This window comes from Artemia sp. Qi Xiang Cuo, chromosome 19, assembly GCF_049724085.1.
Source record: "Artemia sp. Qi Xiang Cuo chromosome 19, ASM4972408v1, whole genome shotgun sequence".
NCBI classification, from domain to species: domain Eukaryota; kingdom Metazoa; phylum Arthropoda; class Branchiopoda; order Anostraca; family Artemiidae; genus Artemia; species Artemia sp. Qi Xiang Cuo.
Window position 1 is genome coordinate 5660896 of NC_142812.1, and position 19076 is coordinate 5679971.

Consider the following 19076-nt stretch of genomic DNA (forward strand, 5'->3'; position numbering starts at 1 on the left):
AAACACTGCTGAAATGCCCATATCAAAATATAAAAAAACACAAAACTCAATTAAAAAATTTATTAACGTTAATTTGTACAATTCATCACTTTTAGGATTCGAATATGCACATAGAAAAAGAGTAACGAACAAATCTACTAGTAAACTCCAATGAAAATTTCAAATAGCCTAAAAAAGAATACAAAACTATTCCAAGAATAACACTGAGTCAGAAAAAGAGAACAGGCAAAAATTTCGAAAAGATTATCCGACTAGGATTTTTTGGACCTATATGCGCACTCATACATAATTCATCTTCCAAAAATACATTAAGTTGTATACACAGTAGGAAAAAGAAAAACACTTTCTCTCCATAAAAATTATCAAAAAGAAATATCTGGATAGCCAGCTGATAAAAGCCAAAGAAAGCAAGTATAATATAGATTCCAAACCACCCCTGCCCTAAAATACTGAGAGGCTTTGGACTTTTTTAAATGTGATTGGTTTATAAAACAAAAAAAAAATTAAAGGGAACAAGTAAAAAAACAAACAAAAACAAGTCTCTAAACGGTGGTGGCATATTGGAAAAGAAGTTTCGCCTTATCCAGTAGAATGATAATACTTACACGTGCCTAAAAGTGAGACTGGAGGAAGGGGCTATCAATATCCATACAATTTAATGCTAATTTTACCAAGAGGAGGTCTTGGGGGGATTCATTTCTCATCTTTTGCCTTAAGGAAGGTCGAGGGTTACCGAGCCATTTCATTTTTTTTTTAAACCAAGAAAATAAAATTAAATAAAACTGAGACGACGTAAAAAAAAGAGTTTACTTTGTTATACTGTCCATTGACAACGGATATATGTATTACTGTGAATGTCCAAAATCTGGTTAAAGTCGACATGCACCGGTGAATGTCCGAAATTCTTTTTTCTCTGCTTGGATTCAACTAGCTTTTACGAATCAGCTTTTTCAGTCTTATGCAAGCTTTGATGGTAAAAGTTAAAGTTAGATTAGGTTGTAAATCTCAGGAATGGGTTAAAAACCTAATCTAATCCAACCTAACTTATACTATCCTAACCTGTCACCACCAAACCTCGCATAAAACTGAAAAAGTTCACTGCCACCGCTGATTAAATCCAAAGAGAAAAAAAAAAGGTATTTCGGACATTCACCGGTGAACCACCAATTTTGGACATGCACGGTAGCATATGTGCCTACAGTTTTGATGCTTAGGCATGGTGTTGGATTTAAATCAGACAAAACTGTAATTGCGGCCGTAAGTCAAATTTTTCTTACTGAAGGGAGAAGGAGTGTCCTACTTTTTCCTTCCAGCATTCAGGCATAATAGGAGCCTCTTTGCTATAAGACAAGAAACCATTCCACAGGGGATTCAGAACAAGCATGTTTGGCCAAACGCAGTACAGGGTAATTCACACTGTTTGAGGGCTATATCCCATATTTTTTTTCACTTACGTCTACGTCAAAATCAAGCAGCGAGGAGACAAGATCAAATCATGAGAACATTGTTCGATTTTCTCAGAATATATGACTTAGACGCGCAAAACGCGGTTCACGCTAGCTGTCTTTGCTATGAGACAAGAAATCATTCCACAGAGGATTCAGAGCAGGCATGTTTGGACAAACGCAGTAGAGGGTAATTCACGCTGTTTGTGGGCTATATCCCATACTTTGTTCCAGTTACGTCTACGTCAAAATCAAGCAGCGAGGAGACAAGATCAAATCATGAGAACATTGTTCGATTTTCTCGCAATATTTAACTTAGACGCGGAAAACGCGGTTCCCGCTAGCAACGCGGTTCCCGCTAGCACCGCGGTCTCCGGGAGAATGAACTTCGAGTGACCAGTTCACTCGGTCAGAATTTGCCGCTAAACTCAATGAATGAAAACAAGAATTGTTACACTATGCAACCTTAGTGCAATTACTAATGCACAAAATATTAAATTAAATAAAAACCCTATGTAATTGAACAATTATTTAATTGGACAAATATAACATAATTTATCTTAGATATTCGCACCATTTCTGGTAGATATCGTACAGAAGCGCATCCAGGATTTTTGTTCGGGGGGGGGGGGGATTACTAATTTTTTTTAGGGGGGGGGGTACATAAAAAACGCATACAAAATTTGTTAATGTCCATTTTTGTTACGTTTTTACGAGTCAAACAAACATTTCGGTGGGGGAGGGGTTCAAACCGGGTAATCCCCCCCCTGGATACGGCCTTGATATCGTATCTTTTATTCTTTCTTGATATACCAGGCGATCACTGAGCATGATAAACTTTGTTTACGTTGTGTTGAATAACTGGATGGCTATTTGGTTCTGCTTCAAATTAGAGTCAGTGGCATAATTGTGTCAAAATCCTGAGGGGGGGGGGGTAAAGTTGGAGTCGATTTTCCTAACTGAAGCGAAAATGACAGTGAAAATTAGCCATATAGTACCATAGAGGCAAAAATATACCAAAGAACAGTGAACCATTTCTGTCGATGCTTGAATTATGCAGGCTTATCTTAATTTTGACAACATTTTTGAAGAAATTAAATTTCAGTTGGAGGAACAAAATGAGGTCTGGGATGGAGGGGGAAAACTGAGTTCCAGGGGGCAGTCCCCCCTTCCTGTCCCCTAGCAAATTACGGCCCTGTATAGTATCCTACTTATTATTAACTAAAGAACTTTTCTCAAACAACTTTTCCTTAATCATTTACTGATTAGATGTTCACATTTGCTACAATTATTATAAAAATATATATTCTTCATCACTTTATGTTTCACTTTAAGTACATTCATTCTTTTTTATCCTCCAGAGGAAATTTTCGTTTTCGAGAAAACGTAGATGGCTCTGCCGCGTACTTTTGCTAGAAACGTTTCAAGTATTTCTTTGTTTCAAAATAATGTAGTTATGTAGGAGACTAAAAAAATATTTTTTTTTCAATTCACGTACTTTTTAATGGTGTTTTCAGGCCAAAGAAAACCGCTTCTCCCTCCCCCCCCCCCAAAAAAAAAATCCCAAGATTTTTTCTTGTAATTCCATATGATCCACCAGCTTTCAACCCCCCCCCCCTCCGAAAAAAAAAATCGAGCAAGTGTTTTTTTTTCTCATTCCATTCCAATCTTTTACGATGTAGAAATATGTCCCGTTTACAATTTTTATCCCATTGACTTTCAATTTCATATCCTTTTATTCTATTTCCCTCAAATATTTTTGGTTCAGAAATGGCATTTCTAAACCCCGAAAAAAAAAACTTACTTCTGCATTATTTCTTTATTAGATAGATATCTTACCAATTTCTATCGCCCACACAGCTATAAAAAATTAGGAGTACCAATTGATGAAAATTTGGGCGAAGGGACAAGGGGTTTTCCCCTTTTTTAATAAAGATATTAAAGAATGCACTTTTTTTATCCCATAAACATTACTTCAAGGATTTTGGGATTGTTTTGACTTTTAGTTTTTAGTTTTGATCACATTTTATTGCAAGTCTTGTTTCGCTTTGTATTCACCCCTCTTTTCGTGAACTAAAATCAGTCTTCTTCCTAAAAACATAAAAATTCAACTGATTAAAAAATTAAATTCCAGATTTAGTGCAATTTAAATTTATTTTCTTTAAAAATTTACAAAGGGGGGCCTCAGACACTTATCAGGATAGATGAAACTTTATTTCCGTGTTGGCAAATATGGTCTCACTCTAATTAATTAAATTCTCCATCTAGGGGACACTTGTATAATACCTTTAGGATAATGTCGTACTGGTCTTTTATGGTCAATTTTTTTAACATGTAATAAGCACGGTTCAAATCTAGATGGCCAAATATCCTTTCTACATCCAGAAACTTGATCTCATACCAGACAAAGATAAAAATAGTCTTAATAAAGAAGGATAACCACTCGATCTTATCAACCTAATGAACATATTAGTAGTGGCGATTAATCGTCAATGGCATCCACAATTGTCAATCTAATCAATAACCGTCAATATCAACTGTTAATCTAGTCAAAATATTAGTGGTGATTGATTGTCAATGTTTACTTTATTTCCATTGCTCTCAGATAAACAGAATAAAAAAATGATATACTAATTAAGATCCAAAAAATTACGGTGTTGATAGTAAAATAAGACATTAAGCTCACTAGAATCTTAATTAATATTCCCCACAAACTCATAAAATAACAACTCACAGGGTCTTTACCCAGAAAGTACAAGTCTATTTTCCATTTCAATTTCAGATGAAGGATCCCGATTCGCTAGAGAGCTGGTGTACTGTTTCTAAGTAGCAAGTACAGTATAAGTACAAAAAGTTACCTTAAGTACTTGATATTAGGTCATAATTAAGAGATATGTCGAAGTCACTATACAAAGGACCTTATACGCTCAGACAAGTTAAGATTCTGAAAATTTATCACATCTCACGTTTTCTTAAAATCAATGATGGTTTCATAAAGAGATTTGATCTTTGGAAATTTAAACTGCTCCTCGGGACTCTTAAGAGCCAGAATAGGACTCCCCGTAGCATAATTCTTTTAGGATACGAGTCACGCTAGTGAGACCAAGTAAGTACCCTGCATCAGGTCCCTTATGGACAAGCGTATCCCCAAGGTAGCCACAGAAGGTCGTATGTGCAAAATCTATCATACGCACATCCACTAAGCTCTCACCATCCGATAAAGATTTATCTTCCAAATAGCCAAGACCACTGTCAGAGCTATCAGTGGAATTGTCACAAAAAGCAGGTTCAGGATCCAATTTCTCATTACTGGGTAGGTCTCCTATCGACGGGGGACTGCTACAGATATCTTCACGACATGAACTATCCGCTGATGTTGTTGGTGTGGACTTATTTTTAGAGTTTTTCACTCCTTTCATCTGCTTTTTGGAAGCTAGTCCTGGGTCATGACCTTCGTAGACAACAAGTAGCGAACTGAAAGGAAATAAACTATTATTAGTAAATCCTATGTTACTAACAACTCAGAGCTGTACCAAGCCTTCTGAGTCAAATACAGCTGCACACGCTCCTCCTCTACCCGAAACTATTCAAATTTTCATAGTTTACCCCCCTCCCCCACACACACAAAGTTCTATTGTCCTTTAAACCCTTCCTTATGACTAGGACCTGCTTTTCGTTAAAAAGGTATATATAAATAATATTACACGGACATCTAGTAAGTATAAGATGCGTATATAGAATGTGTGATAGTTCCTTCACACATTTTCTATGTCTTAAATCTAAAAATAGTTTCGACACTTTCTACTTCTTCTTGAAACTTGCTGCAAAATTTTAGTTACAAGTAGCAAGGACAGAAGTGGTACGACTTCAAAAAAAGTAGGAGGGGAGAGTAAAATCAAATATCCCTCCCTCCAACTGACACCACTGAAGAACAACCATTCTCAGTTTCAGAAGAAAACTTTTTTGAATCTAAGTTTGGAATTGCTCTACTGCAGCAACATGCAACTGCCATACAGTTGAAAGCAGTTGGATGGCAAAAGTTAATTTTTCCAAACCAGATTTGAATAGCTAAAAATACAGAAAAATCATTGCAATAAGCTAGCAGGTTAATTTTTCTGTTCAGGAATGGTGTATTCCCCTCACCATCCCCCCCCCCAAAAAAAAGAAAGACAGAGAAAGCTGGGAAAGAAATTTTTGCTGGTGAAATGGAAAAAAGTGTACACAGCTCAGAAAAACCCATGTTGTCTGTCGTCTATTACAAATTATTGCGTCTATACTAAGGGCCAGCTTGAGTTTCATCATAATTATCAGCTTTCTGTAGTCTTTCTTTTATTCAATGTTAGAAGAGTTGTAAATTAAACTACACTCATATCCTTGTTTTTTTTTTCTCCATGTCCAAATTCACTCCTAACTGACAAAAACTTTAATAAATGTATTGATTACAATATGCATGTATTTTCTTAATCATATATTTATTTCATTGATAAAGAGAGTGTTAGAAAGGGGAGCCTTGAGGAGAAAGGGGAGGAGGGAGCAGTTGCCGAGAATTTTGATGACATTGGTTCATTGGTTCATTCGGTTCATTGGTTCATCTTTGGTTTATCACCAGGAACAACAGCATTGCGACTAAACAGTTTTATCTGAATGAACATAATCCAACTTATACTTAAACAACTTATACAAGGCAAGCAAAGAGGTAAAACTCGGTGCGGCTCTTTTATCACAAGACACTAACCAACCACAACAATGCATATTTCTCAAAAAGATAGAAAAAAGGGCGTAACTGAATAAAGAGAGCTGGAAATAGAGATGATAATCATAAAAAAAACTACAAAATATTAGAATAGCCCGCTACTGAAAGAGCCATCTTCTTTAAATTCTTTTAAATGTGAGCAGCGATGGGGATTCACTTGCTAATTCAGATAACCTTTAGTGCTTACATGTTATAGGACATGTAATAAAGCATCCGGAATAAAACAAGAATTGAATAGAACATGAATATATATTTTTTATATATTTTTTGTTATTTTTGCTATGGCCCGAAGAGGCTTTTGTAGCAATAAATATCTATCTATCTATAACCACTAACGTAGTGTCGCAAGCCATTGAATTATTCAGTGTCTTGAATCATGGAACTGAATCAATCAGTTCTGTTCATCATTTCCATTTAAGAGGATTTGATACCTCAAACATCATATTGCGAGCGTCAGCGTCAGCTGACTGATTCAAAGACAGAAGATCCATTAGAAAATTCTCCCAGGGAACTAGTTATCACTGATACCGTTAAGAATTTGGGGCTTGACTATGAAATTTGATTGAAAAGACAATGAAATCGTGTCGGCAAATTCTCCGATCAAAGTGGGTTGCAGCAAAGTTGATCAAATGACATTTCTTTCGAACGGATCTTCAGCATTTTCCTAGCAGGTTTCCAAGAACATTTTTATGAACTACCCTTTCCTGAATTTTAAAAAGAAAATTCTGCTCCCTTTAATAAAAAAAACACAAATCACACTTTCTAATTAAGCAAGCTTCCCAAAACTGAATATCTCTTTACCCAGCACAAAACAAGAGAAGTTCTAAGGTTTTTCTGAGAATTTAGGGACAGTAGGTGTCAGCTTCTGGTTTTTTGTTGTTTGTTCGGATCCCCTTTCCAAGTTCTACAGGTTATGTTCAAAAAGTTCGACTCCCCAATCAATCCTAAATAGTTTGGCTACACAAACTACAAAGTTTATAATGGACGAGACAGGCTGATTCTTTATGGTGTCGAATCCCTTTCATGCGAGATTCAGTTCGCACTTACTTTTTGTGAATACAGATTGTAGAGATTAGCAATTGAAATTAAGATTTGGCTTTTGCTTCAATGAAGCATTGGGAATAAAGCAAGAATGGAATAGAGCAAGGATACTCTCTTTTATGAGGCTGCAAGGTCATAAAAAAGAACTTTTTTTTTACTTTCTCTTTGACAAGATTTCATTACAATATAAGGAAGAGAATAAAATAGCTGAAGCTTTAAACCATCACGTTCATGAACACGAGTCTTGCGACACTAAATTAACTATATCTTTTTCCCAGAAGCACTAGAAGCACTGAATAAGGCTTATTCCTATAGATCCCAATACGCCCTTTCTAGATTCTTCTTTCTTTTGAAGGCCAGCTTAACTTAGCCAGCGAGAAATTAACGGAAAAAAGTTGCTAAGAAGAAAATTTAATTTGGACACCATAGTATTAAACCACGAAACCTGATTGAAAAAAAGAGATAAGTTCTAAACATGAGTAATTATTGAATAACTACCCAAAAGGGTGGAGTGTCAAAGATGTTTGTTCTTCTTTTTTCAATTTGTCAGGTTTCTGGGTCTTGGGAATATCAAAGAATTACTCCATTTTACTCTTTAGTAGAAACAAGACTTGCACGCAAGGGGGGTTCCTCCCCCACACTGGTCAAAAGGAGTCTTCACCCTGAAAAAATGACAAAAAACATAAATCAATTTCTGTTTGCAACAACCTCCCCCCCCCCCCAAACAAAACCTTCTGATTCCACCCTATAAGAGTCTGACAAAAGTATATCTATGCATCTACGACTTCAACTTGACATAAAGCTAAGACAAGGGCATCAATATATATATTATTTCCTCAATGAAGAAAACAAAACCCCAAGAGGTGCCAATTTGATGTAAGCGGACATCCAACTTTTTAACCACGCATCTCGAGGAGCTGAGTCCGCATCCCTGATTCGAAAAAATAGGCGCATTCCATCAGCCACGTACAAACGACTTTTTTTTTGGGGGGGGGGGGGATAATAAAAATGATAATTTGAGTATGTAGAGCCCGTTAATTATTTAGGATGTTAGGCAACAGGCCCCCTGCGTACGTTGATTTTTGCTTACGATTTGCAGCTTACGATTACGATGTGCAGCTTACGATTTTCAAGAAGTGGGAACAGATAACAGAAAATAAAAAGAATGTCATTAATGATAGCGAAATGCGTGTGGTTTATGAATCCGTAAAAATAAGTATTTACTTATTTGCGCTACTACCAGATTAATTTAGATTGGGCATCACCCATTTAACTGCATCATTAGCAAATGGAGATATTTGTAATATAATTTTACAGTTTAGATAAATAAATGATTAAAAAATAAATTTTTACTTTAAATAAAGACTGGAAAATGTCCAATAGTTATAACCTCATTTATCAGATTTGATTACCATTTAGTCTTTATTCTAAACTTTATTATATAATTGAAGATAATTTATTTACTAAAAATTTTAAGGTTTATAGGCCTACTAATGTAATTTAAATTTATTTTAATTATTAAGTACAGTTTATTTCCTTTTTCAAAGTTTATACTAAACTTTGTTATATAGTTGAAAGTAATTTATTTGATTACATTGGTAACAATAAACTTGAAGCTTTACAGCTTTTGTGTTTTTTTTTTTATACAACATAATGAGCCTTTACAAAATTTCTGAATATGGGGTGGCATTTCTGGGGCGGGGGATTTCAAACCATTTAAAAAAATACGCGAATTATATGAAAAGCAAAAGAATTTACAGAGAAAACCACACAATTTAAGATTAACATCCAGGAAAATAACTTCTAATTTACTTTAATGTGTCCATTTTTGGCTAACTTACTTTGAACTGCGATAAACACATCTGTAGCAATTCAGCCAATTCAAAGAAGCAATTCTTTTTCTCTCGATATTCTAAATATTCAGTTTTCTGCTTATATATGCATATACCTGTGTGTTCAGAGATTAATGAAACATAAATGACAAACCTTATAGGCAAAATTAATATATCTACAAAAGGTCACACTTTCATCCTATCTGAAACCTTTATACAAACAAACATATTAACAAATATCAGAGAAAAATAAGAAAACTATGTAAGTTTATTTAAAAAAAAAAAAAACGCAAACTCCACGAGAATACTGTTTTGAATTCGAGAGTCACGCTCAAGCTTCTACGAAGATTCGTTTTGCCGCCATTTCTTTTTTTTTAAGAATAAAAAAATTCAAAAATTCAAGAATGATGTGGTATAAAAATGCTTATAGACCACATTCACAACCCTGAATTAATAGGCCAGCTATTAAATTATAAAAATTGCCTACGTCAAACTGTAGAAGTGAAAACATTGGTTAGCGCACTGTGCCCCATTTGGCCAGTATGGAGCACTATTTATCACGTAGTTTTGTAAATAGAATATCCTGAAGCCCAGGCTATTCGTTTTTAGTGTCGTTTATCATTAATCATTTAACCTACAAAAACCTAGTAACAGTAATTGTTGGTACTTGGGCACTATATGGGCCTTTACAAGGAAACCAGTCATGAAAAACCCGTTTTTGACGGGGTAGCCGCTATAGAGTAATAAATGATAGCGTGGTTTTCATTGTGTATACGATATTCAAACTGTTGTTTTTTGGGGTTTAGGGGGGGGAAGGTACCTAGATTAGGTTCGGTTACGTATTTGATATATTCTATGCTTTACAAATTCCCCCCCCCCAAATGTGCAAATATATAGCCCAAATTTGTTTATAAACCTTTATATATTCATCCTATTTTATTTTATTTCGTTAGCATTAACCAAACTTGACTTTTTAGAAAGGCCCATGATATAATGCCCAAGTACCTAATTATTTAAAGTTTTTTTTTTTTTGGGGGGGGGGGATGGAATTTCCTGTGGATAAGATCTATATTTTTATTTTTGATTTTTTTTTTCAACGAACCGATATTTTGAAATCCATAATTTTCCATATTGTCAAAATTATTGTTGGTTCGGAAATCTGATCGTTCAGCAACAAGGTCTGTATTGTAAAACATCGAGGAGAATATTGTTATCACAAAATAGGAAGTCTAAGAGGAGAAAGGAAGACGGGCCACCATATTGCCTAGGGGAGAAAATTCTTCATTGGCCCCTAAAGGTCTTAAGGAGATGGATATATGTTGATTTTGCGGGACTGATATCACAAGAGGAAAAACTCACAAGGTCTTTTGATTAATTAACATAAAAATAAAAATCACGAATTTTGAAGGCATAAAAAATTTAAATTACTAAATTTGTATATATATATAAAACGATTGGTAACGGTGCTTTGATGAGAAAATTATCATTCGGACTATTAATTAAGCCACGAGGAAGACCATTTTATCCCACAAAACACGTGTCATAAACTAGCTACAATACCATCTGTCTTTTCTTACACGTGGAGAAAACATTGCGTTTTATATGGAGAGGTGCCAAAAAGCGAAAGACGGGAACAAGATTTGGTTTACATTTAAAAAGAAAAAAAGGTAAATAAACACTCTTGCTAGATGTTTAAATAAAGGGCAAATTCCTGCAAAAATTACTCGGTATGGCGCGCCTGGCGCGTAACTAGTAGGGAAAGGGGAGCCTTCAATTGCAACCCCTTCAATTGCAACCCCTTCAATTGCAACCCGTACTGTGCTAAAATCCAGGACACATGCGAGCAGTGATAAAGCTAATATCAGATAAAAACCTGTTAGTCTGCAATGATAATTGATTTAATGAACATGGTTGCTGAAATTACAATTTGGGATTTACCAAGGACAGAAGAGGAGGCAGTTAAATTATTCCAAAATAAGGGGTTGTTTTTTAAACTTTTATTTTTTTTATCCTATTTTGTATTATTTCATTAGAAACTTCAGTTCTCACGTTATTCAGAATGTTCGGTATTTAATATATGATATGCTTTACCCCCCCCCCCCCTAATGTTCAAAAATATATAGCCCAAATTTGTTCATAAACTATTATGTTTTCATCCTATTTTGTTTTATTCCATTAGCATTAATCAAACTACACTTCTCGCATGTGTCCTGGATTTTAGCACAATACCCCCATGTTTTAGTGATTTCTAAAATTTTGGGCGTTATTCTCTAGGATACTTGTGCACTATTCGGTACACACTCGAGAAATGAAGTCTGGTCAATCATAATGAAATATATCGAAATATGATGGAAATGCAATACTTTAGTAACAAAATCATGAAAACTACAACAAAGAATTATGGTGGGGGGAGGGGGGGGGGGGGTGTGTGCACAGAACCCATTATATTAAATACCTAAACTAACCTACCCCCCCTACCTTGAGCAACAACGAGAACTGTTTTTTGCATGTTAAGCCCTGTAATTTTGTTTCTTTTTGCCGCTGGTGTGCACTGCAAGATTGCAGGGAGCTGTTGAAGGGATCAATTGAAACCTAAGGTTTATTCGGTACTTATGTATTAAACGTACTCTTTTATATACTTCTAAAGAAGTCAAGCTTGGTTAATGCTAACAAAATAAAATAAAATAGGATGAATATATAATAGTTTAGAAACAAATTTGGGCTATATATTTGCACATTAGGGGGGGGGTAAAGCATAGAATATATTGAATACGTAGCCTAACCCTAAACTAGCCTAGGTACCTTTCTCCCTCCCCCTAAACCCCAAAAAACAACAGTTTAAATATCGTTAACACAATGAAAACCACGCCTTGCATTGTATTACTCTATAGCGGTCTCTTGAATGGGCGGGTTTTTCATGATTGGTTTCCAAAAGAGTACGTTTAGTACATAAATACCCTTTATTCACTGTGTGTCTTTACTGGACTCTAACAAACCATCAGAAGGTGCGACAAGGCACCCAAAAGGGTACTTTGGGTGCTATTTCTAGAGTGGGAATGTCAAGAAGCAAGAGAAGGGTACTGTCATAATCTAAATGGGCGAAAACTTTCATTTAGGGTTTAGAATCCTCCCTCTTGTCCACTCTCCCTCCCGTCCCCCCTAGTGAGTTTCCGAAATCGTCGGTTGACAAGCAGAAGTAGCAGACTACTGCATCATCTCGAAGACTTGGTTACTTGCTCATTTTCAAGCTTTTGGTCATATCTACGTGTTCTTTGTAAATTCGCCTCATCTTAACAGCCATATGGTACCAAAAACGGCATTTCATTGCTGCGATTTCTAGAGTAGAAAGGCTGGAAAGTAATAAAAGGCTGCCAAATCTACAATGTCGAAAACCCATAGCAGAAGATTTAGAATCTCTCCTTTTTAGAGCTAGAGCAAAACACAGCCCATAGCATGAAAAACTATGTGAGAAAAACAACCGTTTGAAGCTGATTCAGAAGTGAGAACTATTATTCTGATTAATCTTAATAATATTAGGTTTATTATAAAAACAAATTAAAGAAGAACCAAAAATTCCATGCAAATACTTTTAGTCCATGAGGCATCGTAAATGTCTCTTCTTTTTTGTCTCTGTTCAACGCAAGTGTAGACTCATTTAGGGTAAAAAATTGGATTGAATTGATAGCAAAAAGATAAAAAAAAACTTTATACAACTTCTTTGGAATTCACTTTCCGCATCGAGAATAACACCTTAATTTGTCGCTTACAATTATTGAATCTTTGCTTTTTTGCTCGCTTCTGTTTTTCCTTTTTTTTCATTTGTTTTGCCAAAAGATTTGAGTTCTCATAAAATGTTGAAGTCCAAAAAACAAAAATAACGAAAGTATACTTTCTTATGAGAAAACCAATTTTTTTTTGCAGTAATGCAGAATGTATACTATAGTGGATGACTTTTTGAACTCAACTCGCCAATGTAGATAAAAGCAGATTAAACCAATCGATACCTAACATACGGCCAAAATGGTTTTGATATAAAAAAAGAGCATTTTACAACTATTCTTCAGAGTTGAAAAATATAATTTTAAGAATTTTTGAAAACAGTCGGAAACTTCTAAATATCTTGACAACCAACAAAAAAGAAAGAATACAGATTTTGGACCATGAACACCGTCAGGAAATTTCCCAAGCGGGAGGACGGGGGGGGGGGTTAAGGGCCAGAAGGGCTTTAATTTTACCAAGGTTTACACGGGGAAATTTCCCACTTATACACTTTTTAAACACCTTTTGTTTCTCAGGGAAGGGGGAATTACCCCCTCCATCCCGTGCTGGCATCAATGGATTGTACCAATCGACATAATTTACTTAGTTTGACGTACTGGGCTAAAGTAGGCTTATTTTACAATATCATATAACGCCTTTTAAATTACTGCGGTCAATTGGTACTTAATAGCAGTTGGGAAACCAGAAAAACTTTTTTTAGTTTTTTGCTCGCCTGTAAATTTCCGTCTTTTACCATAGCACCTTTGATTTTAGGACTGTCACTATGGCGTCTTATTTTTCCCTTAAATTAAAATTAATAGTTACTCAATCTGTTTTGGGCAATTTAGTGCTTGATATATTGGTTATTTGTCTTTGCTTCAGGGAAATTCCCTAGAAATCGTAGGCGTTCCCTTGACCCGGTTATTAAATAAATTTGAACACCATTTTTAATAGGTTTTAGTTTTTTTTAGTTTTTTGCTCGCCTGTAAATTTCCGTCTTTTACCAAAACGTCTTTTACCAAAAAACTTTTTTTTAGTTTTTTGCTCGCCTGTAAATTTCCGTCTTTTACCATAGCACCTTTGATTTTAGGACTGTCACTATGGCGTCTTATTTTTCCCTTAAATTAAAATTAATAGTTACTCAATCTGTTTTGGGCAATTTAGTGCTTGATATATTGGTTATTTGTCTTTGCTTCAGGGAAATTCCCTAGAAATCGTAGGCGTTCCCTTGACCCGGTTATTAAATAAATTTGAACACCATTTTTAATAGGTTTTCAAGGCTTTATTACTTAATAGAAGGTCTAAAGGCCTCGAATTTATACAATTTCGTCTTTTTGGCCTTAAGAGGATCAAATTTTCAAAGAAATCCCACGTACAAAGATCCGATATTCGTATATTCAAATACCCATTTACAGGTATAGTATTTATATTATATACAAGCAAGATTAAAATTCTGGAGAAAAAGCCACAAATGGACAAATCATACGAAAAATATAAAAAATTATAGTAACAACCAAAAGATGTCCAAAATTTGAAAGCGAGCGTAGACCCAAAGACGTTGCGTGAAATAGCATTCCTGTAAGTTCTGTAAAAATCGATGGTGTTCTCTTAGCTAACTGAATGAATCAAGTTGAACCACATTTCCAGTGCCTCGTTATGACTTTACAAAATAGAAAATTCAGAAGCCCCAAAAATTGATCATAAGTAGCTTGAGGTTGTTTAAGGAGAATCGATCTCAAAGTTTGTCAGCGAGTCAAGCTTTGACGTCAATGGCTAGACTAATTATTTTCTGGGACCTACTTTAAAGTCCTCCGTGTTCAGCCTTAAAAGAAGAAGAAGAAGAAAAAAAGAATAAGATAAAAAAGATAAAAGATGGGATAAAAAAAGAAGAAGAAGAAGAAAAAAAGAAGAAGATAAAAAAGATAAAAGATGGGATAAAAAAAGAAGAAGAAAAAGAAAAAAGAAGAAGATAAAAAAGATAAAAGATGTTATAAAAAAATAAGAAGAAAAATAAAAAAATAAGAATATAAAAAATATAAAAGATGGGATAAAAAAAGAAGAAGAAAAAGAAAAAAAGAAGAAGATAAAAAAGATAAAAGATGGGATAAAAAAAGAAGAAGAAGAAGAAAAAAGAATAAGATAAAAAAGATAAAAGATGGGATAAAAAAAGAATAAGAAGAAGAAAAAAAGAAGAAGATAAAAAAGATAAAAGATGGGATAAAAAAAGAAGAAGAAAAAGAAAAAATGAAGCTAGATACATTTGTAAAAGAGGGGAAACTCGAAGAACACTTATTCTAGATAGAAGAACGCCATGTATCCCAGTTGTATTTTATTTTTTTTATGGTTTAGATCCCAAGTTACGATCCCAAGTTACCCAATAATTTCGGAGACCACACTGCCTTTCCATGACGATAAATAAAAGTTCAAATAGGGATAAAATCCTTTTAATAGACAGTGATGATAGAAATTCACAAAAATACCAGATATTTCGGTCACATATACAGTGACCGTCATCAGTAGTTTTACTACTGATGACGGTCACTGTATATGTGACCGAAATATCTGGTATTTTTGTGAATTTCTATCATCACTGTCTATTAAAAGGATTTTATCCCTATTTGAACTTTTATTTATCGTCAAGTTACCCAAATAACCCAGTTAGATCCCAAGCTACCCAACCCAAGTTATGACAATACGATGTTGAGGAACAGACAACCAAGTGACGTCACAGTCTGTATTCTATGTGCTATGTCTCACTGAAAACGACATTCTCTGGTGCTTCCCTAAAATATGTCTCGAAACGAAAAGACGCTCTTTAATTTCTACTAAAAAAAAAATACAAATAGTACTTTGCTATTACTGCATAAACAAAAAGCCTTTATTTACTTCATCTAAATTTAATCTTAAGTTTATATTGATTTAATTTAATTTTAGTTCATTTTATTTTACTCCATTTGTTAAATTTATAAATTTATTGATTTAAAAATGCTCTAGTTTTATTTAATTTTATTTAATTTTAAATTATTTATTTTATTTCCAGGACAAATTTGCTCCGCGAATAACCAAATTTTTCAAACAGGTCCAACAAAGAAGCCGACCAAATTCTCACAACATGAAGACTTTTCCACATTGAGAGGCACAAAATCCGACAACCAAAGCGAAGTTTGACTCCGGTCACATTCCGATTTAAGGAATATGAAATGAACAAATTCACCAATGCTCCACCCAGCTATCCAATGTATTGCTACTTCCAACAACTCACTTTAGCACCAAGCCGCCCTAGGCTAACATGGTTGCGCACGTCCTCCTCCACCCCAATCTCTTCCTCCACCCCAATCTCTTACTCTTTACTTTCTCCCAAGAAGTTTCAATATTCTTTAAAACCTTTCTACCAACTCTTTCCACCTCATTTGGGAACGACCTACTACTTCTTTTTTTTGCTGCTAAAGATCATTCAAGGCATTTTACCTTTATCACATTAAGGTGCTATTCGACGCCACATATATCCAAAACTTTTACCAAATTAACGGTTTTATGAAGATTTTCGGCGAAAACTCTTTCCATAGCCAGTGTTATTACAAAAGTGACAATGTCCACTGATATGATATAATGTTAAAGAGCAAGAAAGCGTGTGATCTGAAACTAAACACAGTTCCAAGTGATAAAATATAACCATAAAACTAAATAAATTAACTTTTATTATTCTCAGTTTTTAATTTGTTTTTACTAGAGAATAGTGATTGCCCTAGTGGGCAATTCCAAGAAACATAATTGAGTTAAACTTGGACTATCCACTACTATTGATTACTTATTTATTAATCTTTATTCAACAATAAAAAATAAAATAAAAGAAAAAAACCTTTTCCATGTTTTCCCGAATTTTCTTAAGCTTTTAGCAGTCTATCCATACAAATGTAATCCCCAGGGCCAGATTTAAAGCTTTGACACTTCTAGGCCCAAGCGTTTTTGCCACTCTGTTTTTGTGAGATTTTCGGGGAAATCCCTAAATACTTAGGAATAATGGAGCCACTGAACAGAGAGCGCTAGGTGATTAAAATGCAATGAAAGAGTCAGGTTTTATAGAATTCCCAACTGCCATTCTTGGGCTGGGAGAAATCCGAAAGTTTATAAGTGGCCACGGAATTCCTGTGTTGTTGTAAAAACACTTTTCTGTGAATAGGCAGCGTGGCAGCGGAGTGCATCTGACACTTAGACAATAAATGATAGCAGTCCAGTCTTTATTCAGAAAAAAAATCATTCAATGATAATTTATTGGCCCCCCTGGCGTTGTGCGCTCCCTCGGGCCCGGGACTAGTGGGCCTGTTAGTAAATCCTGGCCCGGTAATCCCCGAGTGGGAAGATATATACGCCTAAGACATGACTAGCGCAGTGGTGCCAATTCACGGACATGTAGGGGGAGGACATCTTTTTTTTTTAATCCAGTGGGGTAATTTTGAAGTTTTTTTATCCAGTTTTTTCACTGAAAATACCGCAATAAGGCAGCATTGAATGAAACACCCCGAAAAAAGCATTTTTCAGCTTTGGGAAGAGGGCTAAAAACCTAGGGGGGAAATGTCACCTATGACACCCTAGGGGGCAAATGGGAGAGAGTCTATTTTATAAGCACGTTTTTAATTCATTTTTCGTTATTTCTTTACCTTATACGCTAAATTAAACGAGTAGTTTTTATGCCTATAGTGAAAAAACGCATTTTTTTACAGTTCAAGGCTGGTCAACCTACATTGTATCAACAGTCAAATTTATTACTTCAGAGAAACGGTATGGGTTTAGGTCAGAGTATGGAGGCGTTTTCAAGGAGGTTTTGCGATTCCAAGCCTTTGTAGAATCACAGTTTTTATTTTTAGCTCAAGCTTGAATGTCTGCCCAAAGAAAAATTACACACCCTTCCAGGACCAAAACATAAATTCCTTAATCTAGTAGTGCTTTAAAATTGAGGCCTGGAATCGATATTAGATTTGGAGTGCGTCTTCAATTGCGCTTTTCTGGCAAAGTTGCTGAATGCCTTTTTTTCTTTTAATTTACAATAGCATATTGAATAAACCATGTCAATTTGGGATGAGGGCCTAGTCTTCATATTATTCACAAAAAAAAACGTTTTAATCATTACCATTCTCACTCAACTACGCTGCGTATTTTAGACTAACTATATAAACATAAGTGTTATTTCATGCCATGAATCATTTTTTTTATAACAATTTACTTTTTTATTACACGAGCATGCTCATACTAATAGCCAAATCCCGCCCAATTAGTCAGTCCAGGGAGGGGTAACTTAGTCAGTTTAATATCATAGACAATATCTTTGATTAACCAGACCTAAATTAGGACTTATGATGCGCAACTAATTTTTATGCTGTTTGATCGGCGTTGTGAATAAATACACAAGTTTAGTAAAACAAAAATAGTCCACTTACACACACATGCACAGGAATTGGCGTCTTGAAATGTGGTGTAGCAGAGGCACATGTTGTCCGGAATTTGGCTCAAATTCCGATGCGTCCCTGCAACGGAATTTTGGATAGTTTGTCTTTTTTAACGCTTTTTCTTCACGTCAATTTATGAGCAATTGAAAAAATATAAACTATAGAAAAGCAATCACAGTGGACCTTTTTCACCCTCTTCAAATCCAATACCCCCAAACATTCCTATTTTAATACGTTCTCCGTAATTTCTTGTTTCCTTTTTTAATTTCCTCATGGCCGTATCCAGGATTTTTGTTCGGGGGGAGGGTACAAAAACTTTAAAACGCATCAACAATCTGTTTATATGCATTCTTGTTACGTTTTTATGAGTCGGACAAGCATTTCAGTGATGGGACGGGGATGAAGCCCCTAACCCCCTGGATACGGCCTTGAATTTCCTGCATACATGTCTGTAACAAATAAAGTGTTTCGAACAAGAGGATAAACCACACTGCAAGGGCGACTTGAAGTGCTGTAGCGACCTTTGGTAAGGCCAACTAAAATGTTGCAGAACCGAGACTCCCCCTTTTTTTCCGCAATGGATTGAATGCCGTAGTTTTTAAGTTTGCCACCATAGTCGTAAATCCCTCAAAGTTTTAAGAACTGTACGTCTCAAGAAGGATTTCTTCTTCTTAAAAAAGGAAAAAAAGATGGTTCGTTGCATAAAAAGGTCACAAAATACACTTAATTCTTAAAACCAGCATTATTCTCCATTTCCTTACATCCAATCAAAGTCTTTAGTCTTAAAATTCATCATGTATGA

The 19076-nt window shown here is 35.0% G+C and overlaps 1 protein-coding gene across 2 annotated transcripts in view; it reads right to left on the reverse strand.

Moving 5' to 3' along the window:
• Positions 1-45: 45 nt before the first annotated feature.
• Ip6k (Inositol hexakisphosphate kinase) overlaps positions 46-19076 on the reverse strand; it is a 110424-nt gene continuing 91393 nt past the window's right edge. The window contains exons 7-8 of one of the 2 annotated variants that reach the window (XM_089105507.1): positions 18266-18352; positions 46-4919 (exon numbers count right to left, since the gene is read on the reverse strand). In XM_089105507.1, the coding sequence (XP_088961633.1) occupies positions 4484-4919; positions 18266-18352 (523 nt within the window). In that variant the 3' untranslated portion in view covers positions 46-4483. The remainder of the gene's footprint in view (positions 4920-18265; positions 18353-19076) is intronic. The other variant, XM_089105508.1, reaches the window with a different exon arrangement.